General features: G+C 43.3%; 1 protein-coding gene and 1 long non-coding RNA gene across 3 annotated transcripts in view; one reads left to right on the top strand and one right to left on the bottom strand.

The window, feature by feature from the left end:
• Nucleotides 1-1,076: 1,076 nt before the first annotated feature.
• On the bottom strand, nucleotides 1,077-25,217 carry LOC115137493 (uncharacterized). Its single transcript, XR_003864809.2, has 2 exons — nucleotides 24,789-25,217; nucleotides 1,077-1,296 (listed from the first exon to the last, which is right to left on the bottom strand). It is a non-coding gene; the product is annotated as an uncharacterized LOC115137493 (long non-coding RNA).
• The window catches only part of LOC115137490 (N-acetylgalactosaminyltransferase 7-like), a 31,198-nt gene continuing 10,610 nt past the window's right edge, over nucleotides 4,958-25,545 (top strand). The window contains exons 1-2 of one of the 2 annotated variants that reach the window (XM_029673816.2): nucleotides 4,958-5,273; nucleotides 6,297-6,745. In XM_029673816.2, coding sequence (XP_029529676.1) covers nucleotides 5,151-5,273; nucleotides 6,297-6,745 — 572 coding nt within the window. In that variant the 5' untranslated portion in view covers nucleotides 4,958-5,150. The remainder of the gene's footprint in view (nucleotides 5,274-6,296; nucleotides 6,746-25,545) is intronic. The other variant, XM_029673815.2, reaches the window with a different exon arrangement.

The following is a 25,545-nucleotide window of genomic DNA, read 5'->3' as shown; positions in this document are numbered from 1 at the left end:
AACAGGCTATAATTTAGATATTACATAGATTGCTCTTGATACGGAGACCTTGCCAAAAGTTAGAAAGCGATAAGATACTCTGTAAATGAGCAGTTATTCTACGTTCTCTCAAATCATGCCTCGCGTCACTATCCTACTTTATTTTATGAAAACAAGTTTTGCTTCTTTGTAAGAGGCAGTTGTGGAATGTCAAGAAGTCACCTCAATGCTGTCTGCAACACACATTATGTTAATATAGAGCAGGGATGGGCAACTCATGGCCTCCCTCTTGTTGAGAGTTAGAATAATAGAATACACAAGGTGTAATTTCGAGATTTGGTTGTGCCTCAGTCGTCACTCAATTGTCAGCTAAATGTTTTTCGAGTGGTAAATTAGTCTAGCAGACAGCTATCTAACCTTGTAGTAAGCACGGCCAAATTACCGACCGGGGTGGGGCCCCGTTGTTCATCAGTTATAATATTAAAAGCCACAAACATTTTCCTCCACCCTATGGCAAAATGTGTAGAAATGCAGGAAATGAGCTGTAAAAATGCTAATTTCTCTGCCTATGGCAAAATGTGTAGAATTACAAACTTGCTTTAAAACACCAAATATGTTCTCTATGCTCCATATCAAAATGTGCAAAATTGCAAAAAAATGAACTTTAAACATACTTTGCTGTAAACTCACTGCGCCCCATGACTTCACCCCAATCAGTTACCCATCTCTGACATAGGTTATTGCTATTAAGCGTTGCAAACATTGGCAAAAAGGGTATATCCCATGGTTGGTATTAATAATGCAATAAGTAAAGTATTTTCAGATGCACATTTTCAATAGATGTAAGGTATTAATATAATTTCAATCCCCTCTAGTTTTAAGTTGTACGTACGGGATACTCATGGTATACGTCGTCCAACGAAATGCTTAATTCTAGGGTCCTTCTTCGAAAATGCAGCAACAATAAGAATAATAAAAGATAAGAATACGAACAGGGGTACATGGCAGTAGAATAAAATAGATTTTAACATTTAGCATCCTCTCATGCCATATGTGTTATGCTGAGTGCAACCCAAGAGCAGACCCAGACGAGGAGATTGGGATGAAGTAACCAATGCATTTATTGAAACACAGGGGGAAGATGGAGTGCATGCCAGGGGAAGATCGGGTGGGTTTCAGGAAACCAGGTGAGGAGGCTGAGGCTGAGGCTGGAGCGAGAGGGGTTGGGACAGGGTAAGCAGGTCCGGGGGGGAATCCAGGATGGAGTAGCTGGATGACGAGACGTGGAACTGGAGACAGGGACCAGAGCGGGTGGAACTGTAGCGGAGAGGAAAACAGCATCAGGCAAGGAAAACAGGCATAGCAGGATAACTGGCTCTAAAAGTAACAAATGGCTAGAAGCATAGACTGACTGAGCAGAGATTACAATCTGGCACTGTAGAAGTGGCTGGGCTGACTATTTGTAGAGGTCTTGATTATGGAACAGGTTGCAGCTGGTGGGGATCTGCTCTGACTCCAGCACACCTGTCTCCGCCCACACACACACACACACACAGAGAGAGAGGGAGGGGGAGAGGGTACTGGGGGAGTGGCAGCAGGTCAAGGAGACACAGGATTAGCAGTAGAGGGCGTTGCAGGAGCAGATGTGAGAGTTTGTAAGAGTATTGTATACTGAACAAAAATATAAACTCAACATTCAATGATTTACAGTTATATAAACTGAGTTACAGTTCATATAAGGAAATTGTTCAATTCAAGTACATTTGTTAGGCCCTAATCTATGGATTTCACATGACTGGGAATACAGATATTCATCTGTTGGTCAGATACCTTTAAAAAAAGTAGGAGCATGGGTCAGAACCAGTCAATTGTGTGTGTGTATATCTCTATCAAAGGAGGTTGGTGGCACCTTAATTGGGGAGGATGGGCTTGTGGTAATGGCTGGAGCAGAATTAGTGGAATGGTATCAAATAAATCAATGGTTTCCATGTGTTTTGATTTTTTTTAAGTAAGTATTTAAATAGGCAAGCCAGGTAAGAACAAATTCTTATTTACAATGACGGCCTACCCCGACCAAACCCTAACCCGGACGATGCAGGGACAATTGTGCGCCGCCCTATCGGACTCCCAATCAAACCCAGGATCAAACCAGGGTCTGTATTGATGCTTCTAGAACTGAGATACAGTGCCTTAGATCACAGCGCCACTCGGGAGCCCATTGATGCCATTCCATTTGCTCTGTTCCAGCCATTATTATGAGCCATCCGGCCCTCAGCAGCCTCCACCTATCTCTATCTCTGGAACTTGAGTCAACAAAGTTTGACACCTCCAGGATATGTAAGCAGCAGAGCAGCAGAGGTATTCTTTTGAAATGTTGCACATCTCAAATGAATGCATGTTATGTTGTGGGTAAAATGAAAAATCACTTGCAGTATATGACTGAAATACACAATTCTTGTCAATATTTGAAACAAGCATTAGGCCCCAGAGCTACCAAAAAAAAAACATTTTTCAAAAGGCAGCACTATTCAAAACATGGTGACGGTGAGCTAGGTGACATATCAGTGAGGTTGGCATTCACAACATGTTCAGTTATGTTGCCCCTGGTTGGTTCTGTGCATGATGGAACAATCTGTAATGGTTAGTGCAATCCTGGGACATGCCTACCTTAAACCATAACCACAACCCTTACCAAACAACCCCAACCCTGAACTCAACCATTGAAATGTAATCTTCAATGGGGTGATGTAATCATTGGGACGGCCCAGGATCCTGGATATCAAGGACCTATCTGTAATAGCAAAGACTTGTATCTGGGGTAATAGCCTACCGAAATGTGGCAATGTTTTATAGTTTTGAAAATACGCACCGCTAATCAAACAAGCCTGTGGCTTCCTGGTTTTGATTGCTCCACATCCGTGTGTCCGTCTACCTTTTCAACCTGCATTCCAATTTCTATAAGATTGCATCATTCTAGAAATAATAGGCATGTCTTACATTCAGTGTTGATTTTAGCATGTGAATATTAGTGGGGCAAAAAAAAAAAAAGTGGGATGCATGCCAGCAAAGCCACTACACAACACAACACACAAAAAATACATGAATTGCACTATAATGGTGACAAACTGTTAGGGCCTAACAGCAGAGTCCCAACAGCAGTCCCAACACCTTACCACTGCTACACCTGTCTATCAGCAGAGCCTTGTCTGGCAGCGAAACAGTTCATTCAGCCTCATTTACTGCCTTTAAAAAAAACATAGCTGATATGGCTGACTTGTTTAAACTAATGTGGTTTCGACTGACAATTGAGATGTACAAACTATGGCATAAGAGGATGACAAGCGGATAAGTGGCCATCCGTAATTTTGATTAAGATATTAATGAGCGAGCTAGGGCGCACGTAGTCAATATATCTATTTGTTTAGCACTTTTCCAATGTACAGCAACAGAATTCAGAACATGTGCCATTCTTAAAGTGTTCTCCCTGTACACCAAGTCAGAACCGTAGGATAAATAAAGGGGGCATATAAGCAGACAATGAAAGCTCTTACAATATTCAATATTTCATTTCTCAAAAACAGGTTATAGGCTACATGTTCACCACCAAGTCAGATCAGTAGGTGAAATGAAGAGGTGAAAATAGATCAAATTATTAAGGTGAGGCACATGGGCTACTAACAGCTTACTACACAACACGTAGTATTACTTTCTTAGCTACAGTATACATATCTCCCTGGCATATTACATAGTTTATTCAGCAGCATACAAGACATTTCTGGACTCACCTTGCTGTGCTCACTTGAACAGGAAGGTGGCGCATCAGTCTTTTGTGGGCAAATTTTGTCATCAAACTTGTCTTCAAAGTCTGGCATTCTCTGGATTTATGGTGCTTTCAAGACAACTGGGAACTTGGGGGGGGGGGGGGGGGTAGAATCATGATGACGTCAGTGATCTTCAGTCATAGCTCTAGAAAGAGGTCTGAGTTCCGAATGTACAATTCCGAGTTGGATGAAAGTTCTAAACGTATTTTCCCAGTTGTAGCTCGTTTTTCCCCGAGTCCCTAATTGTCTTGAACTCACTAAAGTCAGATTTTGCCATTCCCAGTTAACAGTTGTTTTCTGTGCGGCACAAATCAAGCTTCATTGACAGCATGGCCAATGTTGAATGTTTATCATTTTAAACTAGGAAAATAGACCCTTAATCTTAGACTTGGGACCACACAGCCACTCCACTAAATAGCAGGCTATTGATTGCTTTGCAATGCTTGCAGTTAGCGACTGATTCCTTCCAAACCACTCAATGTTGAATTTGCGATTTCCAGCTTGTTGTGTAATGTTCATGTCCAATGGGCAATGAGCACCGATACGTTTTACCTATATTTTCTCTTAATTATTTATCTTCTTATGACAAGTATTAAACAGGGCTTGCCAGTAGATTGCCGACTTGATTCATGATGATGACTTATAGCTAAGATTTTGAAAGTATGATGTTGACATGATCAGTCCAAACAAAGATACTGTAGATAATGTGATTTGACGTAATTTTATCTGTGGCCAGTGACCTTCAGCCTTCTTGGATGGGCACTTCTAATGTAACTCTGTGGCAGCACCCAAGGAGCTTGAATTTTCTAGCTCTGCCCTTAGACTTGGCGGTGACATAGTGTCCCCATGAGTAACAGAACACTGAGCAACGCTCCGTATTTTCTGCTGGCTTGCCCCACCACAGAAAGCACTGAGCTAGGCTGAAACACCTGCATTTTGGAGCTGTCTTAGTCAAGAAAACAAAAAAGAGACCATGTTTGTATGCTGCTTTATTAACTCTAATGATATATTTTGATTTTTTTTACTTTGTTTGCAACTGATGTGACACGTATTAATGCCAAATAACATGCAAAACAGGAAAGCCCCCCCCCAACAACAACAAAAATGAAGCTCAAAAGAGCCCCACCTGCCCTGAATGACGGGTCGCCACTGCTTATATTACAACTTTTGCTCGCAGTAGGGCGGTGTGACAGACAGACAGAGCGCAGATAATGTTACATGCGGACAAGAGGGATTCAAATCAGGAGGCGCACAGTTGGCTCAATTTGGGATTCGAACTGGCTTTGGCAGGCAGGGGTGCCACGAAGTAACGAGGTTAGCTAGCACCTCGTAGATGGTCTTATTTTCAAAATGAGGTTAAGAGTTGGATTTATTCTTCGTAGTGTAATAGTTATTGCCACATTCTTAGGGCTTGTGGTGCTTTGGTCTTCCCTTTCGCCGATAGAGCACGACGAAAATCCCTTTGCTAAACGGGTAAGTATTCAATTACAACCAGCTTTCTATTGGTCAAACGTTCATTTTATATGTTTCATGTGTTTTGTTGTAGCTATGCATCCTATAACATTTTTGGCATGTATTTCTGGCTAACGTTACCTAACCATGTTGCTAAAGTCGCTAACGTCAGCTAGCAAGCAAATCTGAGTCGTTGTCATGGAGATTGTTAGCGTTTGGGTCTATTTTAGCTAGCCACTGTAACGTTGGAGTGCAAAAATGTCACTGGGACTTGATGACAGTCTTGCTGACTACCATTTGCTTATACATTTTGGTATCTAACGTTAACTAGTTAACATTAGCTGTCTGGTTAACTAGCTAGCGTTCCTGCATTGAACCCCACTCATTCCGGAATGTCCGCTTGCTTTGACGACAATATCAAATATACCCGGAAGGCTTTAGTCTGGTAGCTGTCTCTCGTTAAAATTGTCTCCTGTTGCTCACGAATTCGACAATAGCTATCATTGTATGAAAATACACCACCAAGCGTGTAAAACATTGTTGAAATGACACGTAGCCAGCTGGCAAAACGAATGCCTGGAAAGTTAGCCATCTACGTTAATGCATCCCTGAAGCTAAACTCACACCTGTCAAGACTCGCACCGAAGCTGTAATTGTCTTTGTCGAATAAGTGATCCTGTGTTAAAACAAACAATGCCGTGTAATTTATATTGGTTAGCTATGCAATGTTCCTAGCACTGTTTATTGTGAACCTCATGATCATAAACGCATGTGCATAGCGTAATGTGGCCAGTGAAGGAATTCGACTTTAAGCTAATTGCTGGGGGACTAGTTAGCCAATTGAGCTGTCAAGTAGGGCAGATTAAGACCTTTACTGATCCTGCAAACCTAGATTAATAGCATCATCTGTTTAACCCTTTTACGCCTTGTAAAAGCTAGTAGCTACCGCTGTCAGCTAAACTTGCTTGATAATCTTATCACACCCTCCATTTTAGGCCTTGGAAAAGCAATAGGCCTAGCTAATCTCTCTCTGATTCTATACAGGAGGGAGATGCCCCTAACCTCTTGCCTAAGAATGACATTGCTGACCAGTTCAAACCCGTGGTCCCCTGGCCCCATGTGGAAGGGGTCGAGGTGGACCTGGACTCCATCCGACAGAAGAACAGAGGAGACGACAAGCTGGTTCCTGGCAAACCAGCCGGCGGTGCTCAGAACCAGCAGAATGTCATCCAGAAACAGTATGTCACCTTCAAGCCCCACACCAATGTCTACTCGGCACCCATCCTAAGGAAGGGGACCCTGGGGAACTTTGAGCTTAAGGAGCCGGAGCCCCACGGGGTGCAGGATGGGCCTGGGGAGGGGGCGAAGCCGTTCGTCCTGGGAGCAGAGTACCACGAGGCCGCCCAGGCCAGCATTAAGGAATTTGGCTTCAACATGGTGGCCAGCGACATGATCTCCCTAGACAGGACCATCAGCGACATTCGCCATGAAGAGTAAGTAGTGTAAGGCCTGAGCCCAATCCAGGCAGTTAGACTAGGTGCTGGGTCATAGTATATATATATTTTTTAGACCTAAGCCTTTTGGAATGGTTTGTGTGTTTTATGGCATTTGAATTGGAATGAAGAAGGAATCTGTGACATTCACCATAAAGAGTAGTTACAGTAGTAGGCCTTAGAGCCCAGGTAGATGGCTACTGTATGGATTGGTGGTACTGTGTTGTATAGACTAGTAGTCGTCCCTATTAAGGATGTAGCTAGGCCTATCGGAATGGTACGTGTGTTAAGGAACTGTCATCAATTTAATGTTTTTTCTCTTCTAAATATGTCTCACTGGGTGTTCCAGTTGAATGTTACTTCATCGTTCCTTTCACAAATGTATTTTTTTAAAGATCATAATGTGTCCATGGCTTGACATTAAGGTCTGAAAGGCACTTGTCCTTCAGGCAAGTCAGAGGTCTTTTTAATTTTTCTGCCTGACGATTATGATCAATTGCCTGAGAATGTAAATAGTTAATTCACACAGACATGCCATACTAGCTGCCCTTTACTGACACAAGGGAGGAATCAAAGACCTGATAGAATAAAGAATTTTAGTTATCAGCAAAAAATAATTATCAGACCAGGCTCAAATTGCCGGACTGACATAAATTGTCTGTCTTTCACTTAAACAATGGGGTGAGGAACCAGAAAGATCAGTTAGGCTATTGGAATTATTTTTACAGTTTTGGTTTCACCTGATCAATATGGCAACCTAAGAGGAGGCTCAACTTGAGTCACTGTTCAGAGTTCACTTGCCCTAGGCAATAGGGCAACCCTTTATGTCAATCCTGGTACATGTCATTTAGCAGACACTTTTATCCAAAGCAACTTTGTCATTCGTGCATACATTGGCATCTAACCCACTATTCTGGTGTCGCAAGCACAATTCTATACCTGAAGGGCTGGTATGACAAGGGTGTGGGGCAGGGTTGGTTGTGCAATGTTAACAGAACAAAGGCCTTCCACCAGTCCAATAGAAAAGCAATTCTTTGGTAGTCAAACTATTCAGTTGGTCCATTATCAAAACCGTAGATATTGTGTGTCACGAACTCACACCTTGAGATCCGAGGCGTGGCTTCTCTATTCTGTTCGTAGTGTTTGCGTCATATTGCCATTTATTTTGAGGAGAGTTACACATGCTTCCATTTACACACCAATTAGATCTAGGTGTTCTATTGAAGATGTGTTTATCAAGTCATGTCTGTATCGGCCACATTCTACCCACTTAGAATGTGGAAATGTAGCATAATTCTTCTAATAATGGTAAGAAGAATTTTATTTGTATTTATTTTACTTAACCTTTATTTAACTAGGCAAGTCAGTTAAGAAAATTATTATTTACCAAAACACATGACCTTTGTTTTGGATGTGTTCAGAACAAAATTAAGGGTAGAGAAAGCTTGTTGGACACTAAGAAAGCTTTGTTGTAGAGCATTTAACACAAAATCCGGGGATGGGCCAGCTGCGTATATGACCGTGTCATATGCATATAAATGGATGAGAGAGCTTCCTACTGCCTGAGCTAAGAATGACGCTAGGAAGAATGCTGGCTTTCTATGTAACACCTTGATTGAGTTATACACTGTAAGACGCATTGTCTGAAATGTGCTACTCAATTTATGACGAGGTAAGCCTATTGTACATCACAAATTATACGCGTGGTCTGATGGCTAGCAAAAAGGTGTTTCTACTAGTGTTAATTTTGGCAGCAAATGGTGACTGAAATATTTGTCAAACAACTATTTTTCAGTGGCAATTGACGAGACTATAACTGACAAAAAAATGTATTTCAGTTTACTAAGTGGACTGGGAAAGAGTTTTTGGACCGATCGCTTCACCTTCACTAACCTGCCTTTTTTAAGTAGCTACCCTTTGCCTGGTTGAGAAACACAAGCCCAAAAAAACACATTAATAATAAAACGGTCTAGGTGTGTTTTTCTCTCCCTTGAGTAGGCTATAGAAGAGTAGGCCATCTTTGAATTTGTAGTCTCGCTCAGCCCTCCCACCATGGGACTAGTCCCTCCCTCTGCAACTGGATCTTGGACTTCCTGACGTGTCGGCCCCAGGTGGTGAGGGTAGGCAACAACACCTCCGCCAGGCTGACCCTTAGCACGGGGCCCCTCAGGGGTGTGTGCCTCGTCCCCTCCTGTACTTCCTGTTCACCAACGATTGCGTGGTCGTGCACGACTCCCAACACTATCAAGTTTGCTGAAGATATAACGGTGGTCGGCCTGATCACTGACGGAGACGAGTCAGCCTACAGGGAGGAAGTCAGGCTTAGCAGTGTGGTACCAGGACAAAAACTTCTCCCTCAACGTCAGTAAGACCAATGAGCTGATTGTGGACTACAGGAGAAAGGGGAGAGCATGCCCCCATCCACATCAATGGAGCTGTTGTGAAGTGGGTTGAGATCCTGGCGTTCATATCGCTAAGGACTTAACATGGTCCACACTAGAGGTCGACCGATTATGATTTTTCAACGCCGATACCGATTATTGGAGGACCAAAAAAGCCGATACCGATTAATCAGACTATTTTTAGTTCTTTATTTGTAATAATGACAATTACAACAATACTGAATGAACACTTATTTTAACTTAATATAATACATCAATAAAATAAAATCTATTTAGCCTCAAGTAAATAATGAAACATGTTCAATTTGGTTTAAATAATGCAAAAACAAATTGTTGGAGAAGAAAGTAAAAGTGCAATATGTGCTATGTAAGAAAGCTAACGTTTCAGTTCCTTGCTCAGAACATGAGAAAATATGAAAGCTGGTGGTTCCTTTTAACATGAGTCTTCAATATGCCCAGGTAAAAAGTTTTAGGTTGTAGTTATTGTAGGACTATTTCCCTCTATACCATTTGTATTTCATTAACCTTTGACTATTGGATGTTCTTATAGGCACTTTAGTATTGCCAGTGTAACAGTATAGCCTCCGTCCCTCTCCTCGCTCGAATCAGCAACACAACGACAACAGCCACCATCGAAGCAGCGTTACCCATGCAGAGCAAGGGGAACAACTACTAGAAGGCTCAGAGCGAGTGACGTTTGAGACACTATTAGCGCGCACTAACTAGCTAGCCATTTCACTTCGGTTACACCAGCCTCATCTCGGGAGTTGATAGGCTTGAAGTCATAAACAGCGCAATGCTTGACGCACAACAAAGAGCTGCTGGCAAAACGCACAAAAGTGCTGTTTGAATGAACGTTTACGCGCCTGCTTCTGCCTACTTGTATGCTCAGTCAGATTATATGCAACGCTGGACACGCTAGATAATATCTAGTAATATCATCAACCATGTGTAGTTAACTAGTGATTATGATTGTTTTTTTTTATAAGATAAGTTTAATGCTAGCTAGCAACTTACCTTGGCTTACTGCATTCGCGTAACAGGCAGTCTCCTTGGAGAAGGCAACGAGAGAGAGGCAGGTCGTTATTGCGTTGGACTAGTTAACTATAAGGTTGCAAGATTGGATCCCCCGAGCTGACAAGGTGAAAATCTGTCGTTCTGCCCCTGAACGAGGCAGTTAACCCAGCGTTCCTAGGCCGTCATTGAAAATAAGAATGTGTTCTTAACTGACTTGCCTCGTTAAAAAAGGTATAAAAATACATTTTAAAAATTGGCAAATCGGCACTCAAAAATACCGATTTCCGATTGTTATGAAAACTCGGCCAGTCCGATTAATCGGTCGACCTCTAGTCCACACACCCGCAGTCGTGAAGCGTGAACTGCAGCGCCTCTTCCCCCCCAGGAGGCTGGAAAGATTTGGCATGGGCACTCAGATCCTCAAAGTTCTACAGCTGCGCCATCGAGAGCACCTTGAATGGCTGCCTCACCACTTGGTATGGCAATTGTACTGCCCTTGACCGCAAAGTGATATAAAGGGTGGCGCGAACAGCCCAGCACATCACTGGGACTACTGGGGCTGAGCTCCCTGCCATCCAGGAAATCTATACTGAACAAAAATATAAACGCAATGATTTCAACAAAACATTTTTTTTTTGAGTTTTACAGTTCCTTATAAGGAAATCAGTTAATTGAAAGAAATTCATTAGGCCCTAATCTATGGATTTCACATGACTAGAAGGGCGCAGCCATGGATGGGCCTGGAAGGGCATAGGCCGACCCACTGGGGAGCCAAGCCCAGCCAGTCAATGAGTTTTTCCTCACAAAAGGGGCTTATTACAGACAAAAATTGTTCTCAGTTTCATCAGCTGTCAGGGTGGCTGGTCTCAGACGATCCCACAGGTGACGAAGCCGGATGTGGAGGTCCTGGTCTGGCATGATTACAGGAGGTCTGCTGATGTGAGTCTGGTTGGACCTAATGCCAAATTCTCTAAAATGACATTGGAGGCGGCGTATGGTTGAGAATTCTCTGGCAACAATTCTGGTGGACATTCCTGCAATCAGCATGCCAATTGCACACTCCCTCAACTTGAGACCTCTTTGTGTTATGTGACAACTTCACATTTTAACGTGGCCTTTTGTTGTCCCGAGTACAAGGTGCACCTGTGTAATGATTATGCTGGTTAAATGAAAACAGATTTGTGCACAATTTGAGATAAGCTTTTTGTGTGTAAGGAACATTTCTGGGATATTTTATTTCAGCTCATGAAACATGGGACCAGTACTTTTACATGTTGAATTTATATTTTTGGTCAGTGTATATATCAGGCGGTGTCAGAGAAAGGCCTGAAAAATTCCCAAAGACTCCAGTCACCCAAGCCATAGACTGTTCACTCTGCTACTGTCCGGCAAACCGTATCAGGGCATTGTCTCCTGGACCAATAGGCTCCGAGACCGCTTCTAACCATAAGACCGCTAAATAGCCAGACTACTAAATAGTCAATTAATGGTACCCAAACCATCTCATGCGGTCATTCTCACACCGACACAACACAAACATACACACGTTTACACTCATTTGCTGCTGCTACTGTTTTTTTAATTAGACTCTTATCTATCCTGATGCCTACCCTGCCTTAATGTACATATCTATGTCTAATACCTCTGATCTCTGTACATTGACCTGATACTCCTTGTGTATATAGCTCTATTCTTGTGTATTTTATTCCTTGTTAGTTACTATTCTTTTTTTTTTACTCTGCATCGTTGGGAATGGTTTGTAAGCTAGTATTTTACTGTTACGTCTACACCAGTGTTATTCAGTGCATGTGATAAATGAAATTTGATTTGATACATTGAATTTCAATCTACAATGTTCATACTTTTTCAGTCGAACGTGGCCCTGTTAAAATTACCAGTAGCCTATATGCAAAAAGATTTTGGTGTGCACAGAAAGAAAAAGGGATAGCAAACAATTTGACTACTTGCCACTATGCTATATCTGACTGGGTAAATAATTTGTTCTGACTTCATGTGGACCCAGTGGCCTGACTTGAGCACTGGTCCCTGGACTTGAGCACAAGGGACTTGGGAAATCTACTACATCTCTGGGCAAAATAGTAATTCGCTCCCGTTCTACTTTTAGACCTCAATGTGGCTGCGGCGTCTGTGGAACGTTGATAACAATGACGTGACTGTGATGGAGATGTGTAACCCAAGCTACTTTGCCAATAGCCTGCTTTGCGGCACCATCTTGTGATTGTGCTTTGCGCTCTCAATTCAGAGGGCTTTATTGGCATTGCCAAAGCAAGTGAACTGGATAACAGTTAACAATACACTTACACAAGTTTCAAGAATATACATTTCAAATGTGTTATTATGGCTATGTACAGTGTTACAATGTACCAAAGGAAAAATAAACATATGGGTTGTATTTACAATGGTGTTTGTTCACTGGTAGCCCTTTTCTTGTGACAACGGGTCACAAATCCTGCTGCTGTGATTGCACACTGGTATTTGGAGTTATCAAAATTGGATTTGTTTTCTAAGTCTTTGTGTCTGCGTAATCTGAGGGGAAATATGTCTGGTCATACATTTGGCAGGAGGGTAGGAAGTGCAGCACAGTTTCCACCTCCATTTTGTGGGCAGTCTGCACAGCCTGTCTTGAGAGCCAGGTCTGCCTACGGCGGCGCCGCCCAATAGCAAGGCTCTCGCTCTCTACACTTGTCTGTTTTGTATGTAATGTGCAACGTCTATGCGGGCTTGAATTGGGAATTTACATGGGCAGATAATTCGTATATAATATTCTTACTGTATATGTTTGTCATTTCTGCTGTTGGGAAGAGAATAGGAAGTTATGCGGAAAAATGTTGGTAGGACAAAGCTATATGTTTGTGCACATGAAAGTCGGATATATGTTTGCTATAAGTTAGCTCATTGTGCAAATGTATTTGTTTTCAATAAACATTGGAGACTTCACTATTTAATCTAAGCCAATCCGGGCTGTTTTGCCTGATTTTAGTTGCTCACGTTTTGGTTTTGTTGCTAAACAGCCAACCCGTCTATAAAGAATGAGGGGAAAATATATCAGTTGCTTGGCGACATGGACAAAAATCCATATCATGATAAATTGACTGAATTATCACTAACGATGAGTTGAACGATTAAATGTATAACATACTTTTTTACTTTTCCATGAACTACTACTTTCAATGCTCTACCTATCAGTTGTCCCGTTTTAGCAATCACCCGTGTTGGGGTAATGCCTTAACCTGTTACTTTTATATGTAATCAGACTGCTTTTTATGAGTAACGGAGTGAAGTACCGCATTTTCAAATTGGGCAATGTTAGTTAATTTATCAAATGATGCCTGCGTTACTTTCGGAATCAGATCTCTACCCGGGTGTGTTTCCATGATCTGATCTCTACTTGTTTCCTCAGTTCTTATGCGAGCTGAGAGGCTGTTTGGAGAAATGTCATGACAGCTGCTGTCAGTAGAATTGTATAGAGGGCGCACCTCTGATCTTTGCCATTGATCCCTTCTGTGATGGCAAAGCCCATAGCGGGTTTTCCTGTCTAGTGGAAATGGTCCCCTCTATACATCTCTATTAGTCTGTAACCAGACCTGGCGGCTCGTGAGATTTTGACTAAATACAGTGCATTTGGAAAGTGTTCAGACCCCCTTTTCCACATTTTATTACAAATAAAACTGAAGTATCATATTTACATAAGTATTCAGACCCTTTACTCAGTACTTTGTTGAATCACCTTTGGCAGTGATTGCAGCCTTCGAGTCTTCTTGGGTATCACGCTACAAGCTTGACACACTTGTCTTTGAGGAGTATCTCCCATTTTCCTCTGCAGATCCTCTCAAGCACTGTCAGGTTAGATGTTGAGCGTCGCTGCACAGCTATTTTCAGGTCTCTCCAGAGATGTTAGATTGGGTTCAAGTCTGGGCTCTAGCTGGGCCACTCAAGGACATTCAGAGACTTGTCCCGAAGCCACTCCTTGGCTGTGGGTTTATTGTCGTTGTCCTGTTGGAAGGTGAACCTTTGCCCCAGAGCACTCTGGAGCACATTTTTTTTAAATCAAGGATTTCTCTATACTTTGCTCTGTTAATCTTTCCCTCAATCCTGACTAGTCTCCCAGTCCCTGAAAAACATCCCCATAGCATGATGCTGCCACTACCATGCTTCACTGTAGGGATGGTGCCAGGTTTCCTCCAGATGTGACGCTTTGCATTCAGGCCAAAGAGTTCAATCTTCAATCTAAGAGTCTTTAGGTGCCTTTTCGCAAACTCCAAGCAGGCTGTCATGTGCGTTTTACTGGGGAGTGGCTTCTGTCTGGCCACTGCACCAATCAGGCCTTTATGGTAGAGTGCTGCAGGGATGGTTGTCCTTCTGGAAGGTTCTCCGATCTCCACAGAGGAATTCTGGAGCTCTGTCAGTGACCATCGGGTTCTTGATGACCTCCCTGAGCAAGGCCCTTCTCCCTCTTTTGTCAGGGTTGCCTCAGGGGTACGCGCAATGCCGCGTCAAATAATGAACATCCAATCACATTAACCATTACTCTCTCGCGGGAATTCCACTAACAGTCTGTATGTAGCCAAATGTAGCTGCTGCTCCTTCCGTTATCTCGAAAATAGATAAATGGTTTTTAAAAAGGCCCGTGTCCATAGAGACGCGTACGAGCTCTACTGTTAGTACTGCTACTACCAGCAGTACTATACCTGCACCTGTCAACAACAAGTTGTTCTGCTTCCACGAGCACATCCAATGCTAGCATCAGTAATTCTACATTTGTTGTTCGCCCATCTATCATGGACACTGACAGTTGTGAATCTGTTGCACCCGAAGGGCTTCTGCCCCCTTACCCAGGAAATGTCCGAACAACAGACAGGGACGTTTGACCATTGAAGAGGCGCAAATATGATGAGAACTACATTGATTTGGGGTTCACTTATATTGAGAGTAGTGCCTTTCCTCAGCCACAGTGTGTTACATGTGCAAAAATACTGTCTCACAACTCGATGAAACCTTCACTCTTGCGCATACATTTAGAAACGGAACATGCCAATTTGAAGAATAAACCACAGGAGTTTGAGCAAGAATTAAGAATACTTCTGAGTAGTAAGACATGTATAAAAGCAACAGATACCATTTTAATAAGAATGAGACTAAAAGTGTCTTATGTGGTGAGCTACTGAGTGGCTAGGACAGGCAAGCCCCATACTATTGGCTGTGACAAGGCCCCAAAAAACTATACAGACCATGCCTTCATCAAACAACACTGTTTCACGACGCATCAGTGACATGGCAGGAGATGTTTTTGAAACAATTACTGCTTTGCATACAAGCCAGTGAATTCTATGCATTACAGCTGGATGAGTCAACAGATGTGGCGGGCCTGGTGCAGCTCCTGGTATATGTCCGTTACTTTTATGGGGGGGGGGGGGGTCAATTTTAAGGAAGGCATCCTCTTCAGGAAACCAGGACAACAGGAGAGGATATTTTTAAAGTACTGGACAGCTTTGTGACATCAAATGGACTTTGGTGGTCAAGATGTGTTGGTATCTGTACTGATGGCACAAAATGACAGAGACATAGTGGAGTGGTAACGTGAGTGCAAGCAGTTGCTTCTGACGCCACTTGGGTACACTGCAGCATCCCCCGAGAGGATCTTGCTGCCAAGGGAAGTACCTGACAGCTTTGTTAAAGCAAGGCCCCTGAACTCTCGTGTATTTTCTGCATTATGCAATGATATGGGCAGCGACCATGTACCGCTTTTACAACGTACAGAAGTGCGCCATTTTTTTTTTTTAATTGAGGGAGGAGCTTAGTTTTTAATTTTACTGACCATAATTTTCACTTGTCTGACCGTTTGCGTGATGAGTTTCTCACACGACGGGCCTATCTGGGTGATTTTGTTTTTTCTCGCCTGAATGATCTGAATCTAGGATTACAGGGACTCTACACAACTATATCCAATGTGCGGGACAAAATTGAGGCTGTGATTAAGAAGCTGGAGATCTTCTCTGTCTGCATTAGGACAACACGCAGGTCAACACAAGGACACGCAGGTCACACACAAGGACACAAGGACACGCAGGTCAACACAAGGACACGCAGGTCAACACAAGGACACAGGTCAACACAAGGACAGGTCAACACAAGGACACGCAGGTCAACACAAGGACACGCAGGTCAACACAAGGACACGCAGGTCAACACAAGGGCAGGTCAACACAAGGACACGCAGGTCTTTCCATCCATTGTATGATTTTCTTTTGTGTGCAAATCAACTCAAGCTTACGGACAATGTGATATAGCGAAGCACCTGAGTGAGCTGGGTGCACATTTACGCAGGTACTTTCCCGAAACGGACGACAACTGGATTCGTTATCCCTTTCACGCCCTGCCTCCAGTCTACTTACCAATATCTGACGAAGAGCGCCTCATCGAAATTGCAACAAGCGATTCTGTGAAAATGTAATCAAAGCCACTGCCAGATTTCTGGATTGGGCTGCACTCAGAGTTTCCTGCCTTGGCAAATCAGGCTGTTAAGACACTGATGCCCTTTGCAACCACATACCTATGTGAGAGTGGATTCTCGGCCCTCGCTAGCATGAAAACTAAATACAGGCACAGACTGTGTGTGGAAAATGATTTAAGACTGAGACTCTCCAATACAACATAACATTGCAGAGTTATGTGCATCCTTTCAAGCACACCCTTCTCATTAACCTGTGGTGAGTTATTCACAATTTGATGAACAAATAAGGTTTTATATGTAAGACGGCTAAATAAAGAGCTAAATGATTTATTATGATTTGTTCCCTGGTTCTATAAGAGTTCTTCCACACTTCCCACGCGCCGTGTTACACAAACACACTCATTCTTACATTTATTAAACATATCATATATAGTGGGTGTGGCAGGCTTACAATGATGGCAAAAAAACATTTGAGAGTGCGCTGACTTTGGCGCTAGAGGGGTTACGCAGCTGTGGCTGTTCAAAGGAGAGCTCTACAGACAATTCCTTCAACCTTATATAGACAGGTGTGTGTCTTTCCAAATCATGTCCAATCAATTGAATTTACCAAAGGTGGACTCGATTTAATCAAGTTGTAAATATCTCAAGGATTATCAACGGAAACAGGATGCACCTCTGAGCTCAATTTCGGGTCTCCTAATAAAGGGTCTGAATAGTTATGTAAATAAGGCATTTCTGGATTTTCTTTTTTAAATACATTTTATAGAAATTCTAAACGTGTTTTTGCTTTGTCATTATGGGGTATTGTGAAGATTGAGGAAAAACATTGAATCCATTTCAGAATAAGGCTGTAACGTAACAATGTGGGAAAAAGTGAAGGGGTCTGAATACTTTCCGGATGCACTGTAGGTAGGAGCAGCAACTCATCTTTGGTAGAGCACTCTCCTTGCTCCCTATGACTGTCAAACAAATGGTGAGATTTTGTTTTTTTTATGGAAGTAATGCAAAGTAGTATAATAGTAACGCGTTACTTTCTACATAACAATATTGTAAAGTAGTTCATTAAACAAAAATTATTTTAATATTTATTTTTCAAGTGACTTATCCTATTAGCTGCATTATTTAATTTCAAACTTCACATTTCTCTACTTTAGTGTAATTCTCAATATCTGTAAAATGCCCTCTAATTTATTTCCAGCTCTATTACATTTACATTACATTTAAGTCATTTAGCAGACGCTCTTATCCAGAGCGACTTACAAATTGGTGCATTCACCTTATGACATCACACTAGGCCTATGTATACTGAACAAAAATGTTGGTCCCATGTTTAATGAGCTGAAATAAAGAATCCCGGAAATTTCCCATATGCACAAAATACTTATTTCTCTAAAAGGTTGTGAACAAATTGGTTTACATCCCTCTTAGTGAGCATTTCTCCTTTGCCAAGATAATCCATGCACCTGACTGGTGTGGCATATAAACAAGCTGATTTTAGACAGCATGATAATTACACAGGTGCACCTTGTGCTGGGGACAATAAAAGGCTAGTCTAAAATGTGCAGTTGTCACACAACACAATGCCACAGATGTCTCCAAGTTTTGATGGAGTGTGCAATTGGAATGCTGACTGCAGGAATGTCCACCAGAGCTGTTGCCAGAGAATTTAATGTTAATTTCTCTACCATAAGCCACCTCTAATGTCGTTTTGGAGAATTTGGCAGTACGTCCAATCAATCTCTCAACCGCAGACCACATGTAACCACACCAGCCCAGGACCTCCCATATCTGGCTTCTTCACCTGTGGGATCATCTGAGACCAGCCAAACTGTGGGTTTGTACAACCAAAGAATTTATGTACAAACTGTCAGAAACCGTCTCAGGGAAGCTAATCTGCGTGCCTGTTGTCCTCATCCGGGTCTTGACCTGACTGCAGTTCGGCATCATAACCGACTAGAATAACAAAATGCTCACCTTCAAGGGCCACTGGCACGCTGGAGATGTGTACTCTTCACAGATGAATCCTGGTCTCTACTGTACCAGGCAGATGGCAGACAGTGTATGGCATCGTGTGGGAGAGCGGTTTGCTGATGTCAACGTTGTGAACAGCGTGCCCCATGGTGGGGTTATGGTATGGGTAGGCATAAGCTAAGGACAACAAACACAATTGCAATTTGAATGCACAGAGATACCGTTGTCGTGCCATTCATCTGCCGTCATCATGTTTCAGCATGATAATGCTCAGCCCCATGTCGCAAGGATTTCTACACAATTCCTTGAAGCTGAAAATGTCTGCATACTCCCCTAACACGTCACCCATTGAGCATGTTTCAGATGCTCTGGATCCACGTGTACGACAGTGTGTTGCAGTTCCTGCTAATATCCAGCAACGTCACACAGCCATTGAGGGGTGGGACAACATTCCACAGGCCACGATCAACAGCCTAAGCAACTCTGTGAAGATGTCGTGCTTGAGGCAAAATCGTGTTCACACCAGATACTGACTAGTTTTCTGATCCACGCCCCTACTTAAAAAAAAATGTATCTGTATTTCCAGTTGTGAAATCTGTGGTTTAGTGCTTAATTTATTTCAATTAACTGACTTCCTTTATGAACGGTAACGTTGAAATTGTTGCATGTTGCGTTTAAAAAATGTATTTTTGTTCAGAGTATATCAAAGCATTGGTAAAACTATGCGAAGTGATGGGAATCCCTGTAACAACACTGGTTAGCATGCATTGATGGAACTCTTAAGGTCAGGTGACGATGTAATAACATGATGGGCACGAGACCTATGTGCCAGTGGGAGCCCTTACCATAGAACATCAGCGCATGTCATCAGAAGAGCAGTCCGGCCAGCCAAAACACACGCAACAACATCAATCCAATTGACCTGCATTATGGCTTTAGTTTATATCAGAGCAGATTAGAGAACAGTCATAGCAGAACAAATGAGGAATGGAGGCTAGGCTGTCCCGTGGCTAGGTCAACCCAAGGTTCTCAAGCTGAGGAGAAACCTTTTGGATTTAATTTGCATGGAGTTGTTTTGGATTCGGTGTATAAACGAACGTATCAGATCGCCCAGTCCTCCTAACCCTGGAAGTAGAATGCAGCTACAGATTATTTTCAGTACTGGAGATGTGACTGATGGCCTATACTATTGGGATAGGGACATGTTGCCAGTGGTCTGGTTCTTGATAAGACTGTTACGTAGCTTTTATTACGGTACACTAGCTGGTTACAGTGTTCTGTAGAGTTGTTTGTGTAGCAGTACATTTCAGGTACTGTGTGAAGTTTGGTATAATGAATATCTAGCTGAACAAAAAGGAGCAGTCGTAGGTCAAGTTAATCGGGTTTATTACAAGTTGTAACGGAGACGCCTCCAGCACAGAGAATGTCTAACTGGCCTCTTGGAAACGGGCCCTTTTTTTTCTTCTAATCAGATGGCACCAAATGTTCTGGAAACACCAGCCCGAGAGGCTCGCAGTTCAAAACCAAGGCAGCGGCTTTGTCAGCTGCTACAGAATCGGTGTCCACAGAAGGTCATCAATACAACCGTGAATAATCAGTGTCCTTGTACCTCCAGTCTGGCGTCAATCACTATCAACCGATATGAGCATAATCCATAACAAGTCTAGTGACCAACCCCACCTTGAGTGTCGCAAGTAGAACACTGGAAATCTGTGTTACAGAAATATGCTAAACATTGTGTTAATCACTCTTAACTAAATATGATCTTTAGTCCTCTTTAATTTTCAAATGATATATGGCCAAACCAGAAGGGAACAACTGCCCCCTCTCATTGAAGCCATGGAAGTTCAAGGCAACAGTGGTACAGGAGGCATTTATCAGAACTTAATTCCCCAATATAGTGAATGTGGAAAAAATGCCATCTTTGTGGAAAAACATTTTTGGAAGACCATGGTACCAGTAATTGCTTCTAATACACCAAATGTATGTCCTTGAATAAGTTATTATAATTGTTTTGATCACACACAGAAGTATAAGGGTAATTTAGTTGCTAATGGCAGCCTGCAGTACCCTGGTCGGTCTTCAACTTGAGTTACTTGATGAGAGGGAGCAGCGTCACTTCCTGGAGTAGCTCAAATGTTTCAGGTTATGTCTTCATGAGACGCCGTCTTAACAGATTTCAATTGGCTTCAATGCGCTATTGAGTCTTCACATACGGATGAATGGTGTCACCTCATCGTTTTTGTTCTGTGTGCACACATTGGGCCACACACACTGTCACTGATTAACTCACAATGGACTAATACTGTGTGGCGAACAAACAGGCGAAGGTGTATTTCTCCAGCCTTTCATCTGGCCGCGGGGCCCAGTGGGAACACAAAGGGCACCTTTGAACAGTCAGCATGAGACAGGTTGGACGCTACAGTACAGGCTTTAGGTTATGTGGCTGGGCTGCTGACACCCCACGTGGACTTTACTATGGCCTAGTCCGTATGGGAGATAATGGATGATAGACTAAAGAACATGATGAGTGATTGTGGCTGGGCTGGGCCCCATTTTTGGGGGGTTTGGTGCTTCTAAGGAATGTAGGACAACCATACTGTCGACTGATTACATTAACTGTAGTAGGTGTGAGACTGTTGCTGCACCCAGACCAGGGGTGTAGTGGAGGGTGAATGTCTCTTGCAACTTTCTCTTTGTGAAATGGCATTAACCACGACATCACTGCCCCAGACCTAACTGTTGATATTAGACTGCATGTCTAGACTGCATTGCCTAGTTGGTCTACATATGTAAACCATCCCATGATATATGGGCAGCTGTACATTATTCCATCAGTTTGAGGTTGACAGCCATGTGAACTGCACCGTGTTAGGAAAATAGAACTCATGTGGACTAACCAGTTACTGACAAAGTGCATCACTTGTTGTGGCTTGAGCTGCTCTATACAAAGACGGTCCTAATTGGCACACTGCTATTCACGCCTTTCTGTGGATCAGTGCACAGCAGATGCAGGCAAAGGTGTCACTCACTCCATTAGGGGGGCTCCCGAGTGGCGCAGCGGTCTAAGGCACTGCATCTCTGTGCTAGAGGCGTCACTACAGACGCTCTGGGTCGAATCCAGGCTGTATCACAACCGGCCGTAGTTGGTAGTCCGATAGGGCAACGCACAATTGGCCCAGCGTCGTCCAGGTTTGGCCGGTGTAGGTCGTCATTGTAAATAAGAATTTGTTATCTGACTTGCCTAGTTAAGTAAAGGTTACATACAAATGTAAATAGTAATACCCTTTTAATAGATGTTCCCGATCATTTGTCATTATTTATTTAGCTCAATCTGTGTTAGATTACAGAAAACCCAGGTGGCTGAGGTGAATTGGTTGTACTTTAGTTGTGCAATCAGGATGTGAATTGTCTCAACACAGGATCTGTAGTTCCGGTTTTGGCCACAAGATGGCCCAATGCAGTCACTATTGAGCAGCCTTGTCCATTACACTTAATTTTAGCCCCGTTCAGGACATTGGGTAAGACTGCAATTCAGTGGCAGGAACTCTTTTGAGTTTCATGGCAGATAACGTTAGACATTCTCACCTCTCTGCAGAGGGGCTGAGTTGTGTTGCCTATATGTGCATGCTTGGCCCCAGTCCCATAACACGGTGGGAAGAAGCCAAGGATGTTCAGCATTTTCACCACCGCTCTGGCTCAGCTGCCCTCCTCCAGATGCTGTGTGAGTAAACAAAAACAACTCTCTGATGAAGCGCGAGCCTGTATCAATTAGACTAGTCCCGAGACACGGCCGTAGGTCTACAGATTGGACTAGTTGTCAGCCTGGTGCAACTAGTAAACCGGTTAAGCCTCAGTCTTTTCCGCGCTGAACAGTTCATATCGTGTTTCTGCGAAATCTGAATGTGTCCAATATCCACACATGACACTAGCAATACAACACTTAAGTTATGTGTAAGCCTTATGAAAACATTGACTTTACACCGTTAGCCTCCTCCTTAAATCACAACTTTAAACACTTAATAGTTTAGTGCTGTGGTTTTCATAACTTTTCTGTTGACAGAGAATAGGCCTGTTTATTTAGGATGCGTGTGGTACTTTACGTGTGACTTGGCAGTGGCCTACGTGTTCCAGGCTTCATGTGTGTGGTTGAGAGGTAGGTTAGTAGCTATCTGTCATACATTAGTGTTCCTCTGGGAGGGTCACTGCGTTAGACCTGCCTAGCCTGGAGGGATCCTGTCAGCAGAAATGTGGTGAAACAGTCTCCATTTAAGATTTCTGCGAGGCGCTTCACTACAAGGCTGCGGCTGTGTTTTATAGGCAGGAAGATGGCTGACCTTCGCTCAGCACAGGACCCTCGTTCCCTCTACACACACGAGCATACACTTGTTTTAGCTCTCTCCTTCCTATACTATTTGTCAGGCGCGCACACACACGTACTGAAACTCACATGGAGCCCCTAGAGCGACAAGTAACCTCCACAGACTGAGTTAAGGCACCGTTGTTATTCATTAGTGTTGCTCTCGTCTTCCCCTCCGTAGAGCTCGGCACAGAGAGAACTGTTGTCTTTATGGACGCGTGATGAATGTTTCCACACACAACGATCACTCTTCAAGCCTCCAGTCTGCATCCTGACTATGTTGGCTAATAATCTTAGCTAAATTTTGCATCATTTATGTTTACGTCGTCTGTCCACGAGATGAGTTGGCGAAATGCTTGCAAAATCCGTATGGAATTCATGACCTTTTACCAAGAGTAGTGCGTTCAGAGTGTTGTCATGCTGAGAACTAATGTCTCTGGAACAGACCTTCCCTCTCACACAACAGCAGCAACCCAAGCCATTCAACTGTGTCCGCTCCCTTGAGTTAATTAACATCAGGTCCAAGACCATCACTGGATATGCTTCTATTTGTGTCGTTTCAGATGGGAATGAGCGAGGCTTTCATGGAAACTCATCTAGGCTAACCGCTGTTCTGCAATGGATCCCTGTTGGACTCTTTTTTTTTTTTTTTTTTTTTTTTTTTTTTCTTTTTTTTTCTCTCCAGAAAATACTCCACACTGTCAGAGCAAGTTACCCATAGGCCTGGTGAATATTCATGAAATGAAGTGCAGCAACTTCAAAATAGTTCTCAAATGCAGTAGATTTGAATACAGCCATAGAGCTTACGCCATGTGTAGACTCTTGCACGGTATTTACAAGAAGCTGATATGACTAATGCTTTCCTCCCCTGCCCTTCTAACTTATTGACGCCTCAACTCAAAACACAAGCCAGCATACTGTCGCTGAAGGATAAGCCATTAGTTCCACTGTTAAACACGGAGATGGGTTGGGGATGGTAAGAGCACTGAATCCCAGTTCAGTAGAAGACCCCCCTCTAATCTTTTCTTTCACAACTTTCTATAAGCCTCTTCAGGGAGACTTCTTAAGTGGCACCCTATTCCCTATATAGTGCACGACTTTTGACCAGAGCCCTATGGGTCCTGTTTTAAAAGTAGTGTACTATATAGGGAATAGGGTGCCATTTGAGATGCTCCCTGTCTGTATTTAGTGCCTCCCTCTTTTGGCCTTTCCTAGCCTTTTATTTACTGTTGAAGCTTTTTTTGTGCAGGTCATAATAAAGTGGCAGTCCAAAACCTCCCTGTAAAAGTGAGTGACGTGAGGAGGTGCCTGAGGATCTTTATCTGTTTTCAGGCCTAGGGAGGCTGAAAGACATTTTCCCTTAATGGAGCTGTGAGCTCTCAGGTTATAAAGGTTTGGTCAAACAGGACTGTAATCTGAGGTGTTTATCTGAGTGTTGGTGGGTGAGAACCAGGAGGACAGGTCAGAACAGGAGCTGTTCCGCATGTTACTGCAGGGGAGATGCGATGTGAGCAACACACACACTAACACAAGGATTAACATTTGCAATGCAAAACACATCCAAAACATACACGCGTCACAATGCACACAAACCAGCCAGGCGTTTCTTAGAAAGAGAACATTTTATATGCCAAATGTTATAATCATCCTAAACAGGAAGGACAGGTAAGCAGACCTGTGTGATTCACCATAAATGAAACCTCCCAGAGATGCTCTATAAACTGTTCTCAGTTCAGTCTCTAAAGCCTTAACAACCCCTCCCCGATACTCTAGATCTGCTGTGCTGCAAACTGTTTTCAGTTCAGCCCAGACCTGACCAACCTCTTACTGCTCACTCCGTCCTGAATTCCGCATATCACTGATGATAACGCTCACAATTCTTGGGTCAAGTGACCTCCGATGCCTCGCTGCTCCGTCTTTTCCTTTCAGGTCGTCGCCGAGGCAGATTGCTTTGCTAGCGACAAGGGCTCAAACCAAGGCTAAAAATAGACCCTCAGTATGCCACACCAGTGTCTGGCCCGGCCTCTCGCTCTCTCTCACACACTCCGCTGTATTAACAGGGCAGTTGGATGGCTAGTTGTAGGGCAATTGGCTGGCTTGAAGCTTATACGTAGGCATGGCATGTGGCGATGGAAAGTAGTGAGTACTGTTGATTTTGCAGTAGTAGAGCAGCAGAGACCTTTAGTGAGTGAGTACGCTGAGAATGAGGAAGTGGAGTCCAGGACACACACACACACACAGCGCACTCTGCCAGAGGAAACCACACAAAGCAGGGCTGCTTTCCTGCCTCACAGATGGTCTGCCTGTGGAGGGGGGAGGGGATTGGGGGTTGTGACAGGGGCCTGTCACAACCCCCAGAGCTCTGGGTAGACACAAAGGAGAAAGAGCTAGGCAGCTGAGCTTAGGGCTATCATGTTTTGGAATGGATCTAGCTAGCAGCAATTGCTGGTGAAGCTAAGCTAGCCAGGGCTGTGTCTATTCTGATATCTTCAGATTGCATAGTGGAATCTGTTGCACCTTTGGCCCCCTTTTTTTGTGTGTGTGCAGTCCTATATCACTCCAAAGCAGTATTTTCTAA

Source organism: Oncorhynchus nerka, linkage group LG11 (genome assembly GCF_034236695.1).
Source record: "Oncorhynchus nerka isolate Pitt River linkage group LG11, Oner_Uvic_2.0, whole genome shotgun sequence".
Taxonomy (NCBI): Eukaryota; Metazoa; Chordata; class Actinopteri; order Salmoniformes; family Salmonidae; genus Oncorhynchus; species Oncorhynchus nerka.
This window is presented reverse-complemented; position numbering and strand designations above follow the sequence as displayed.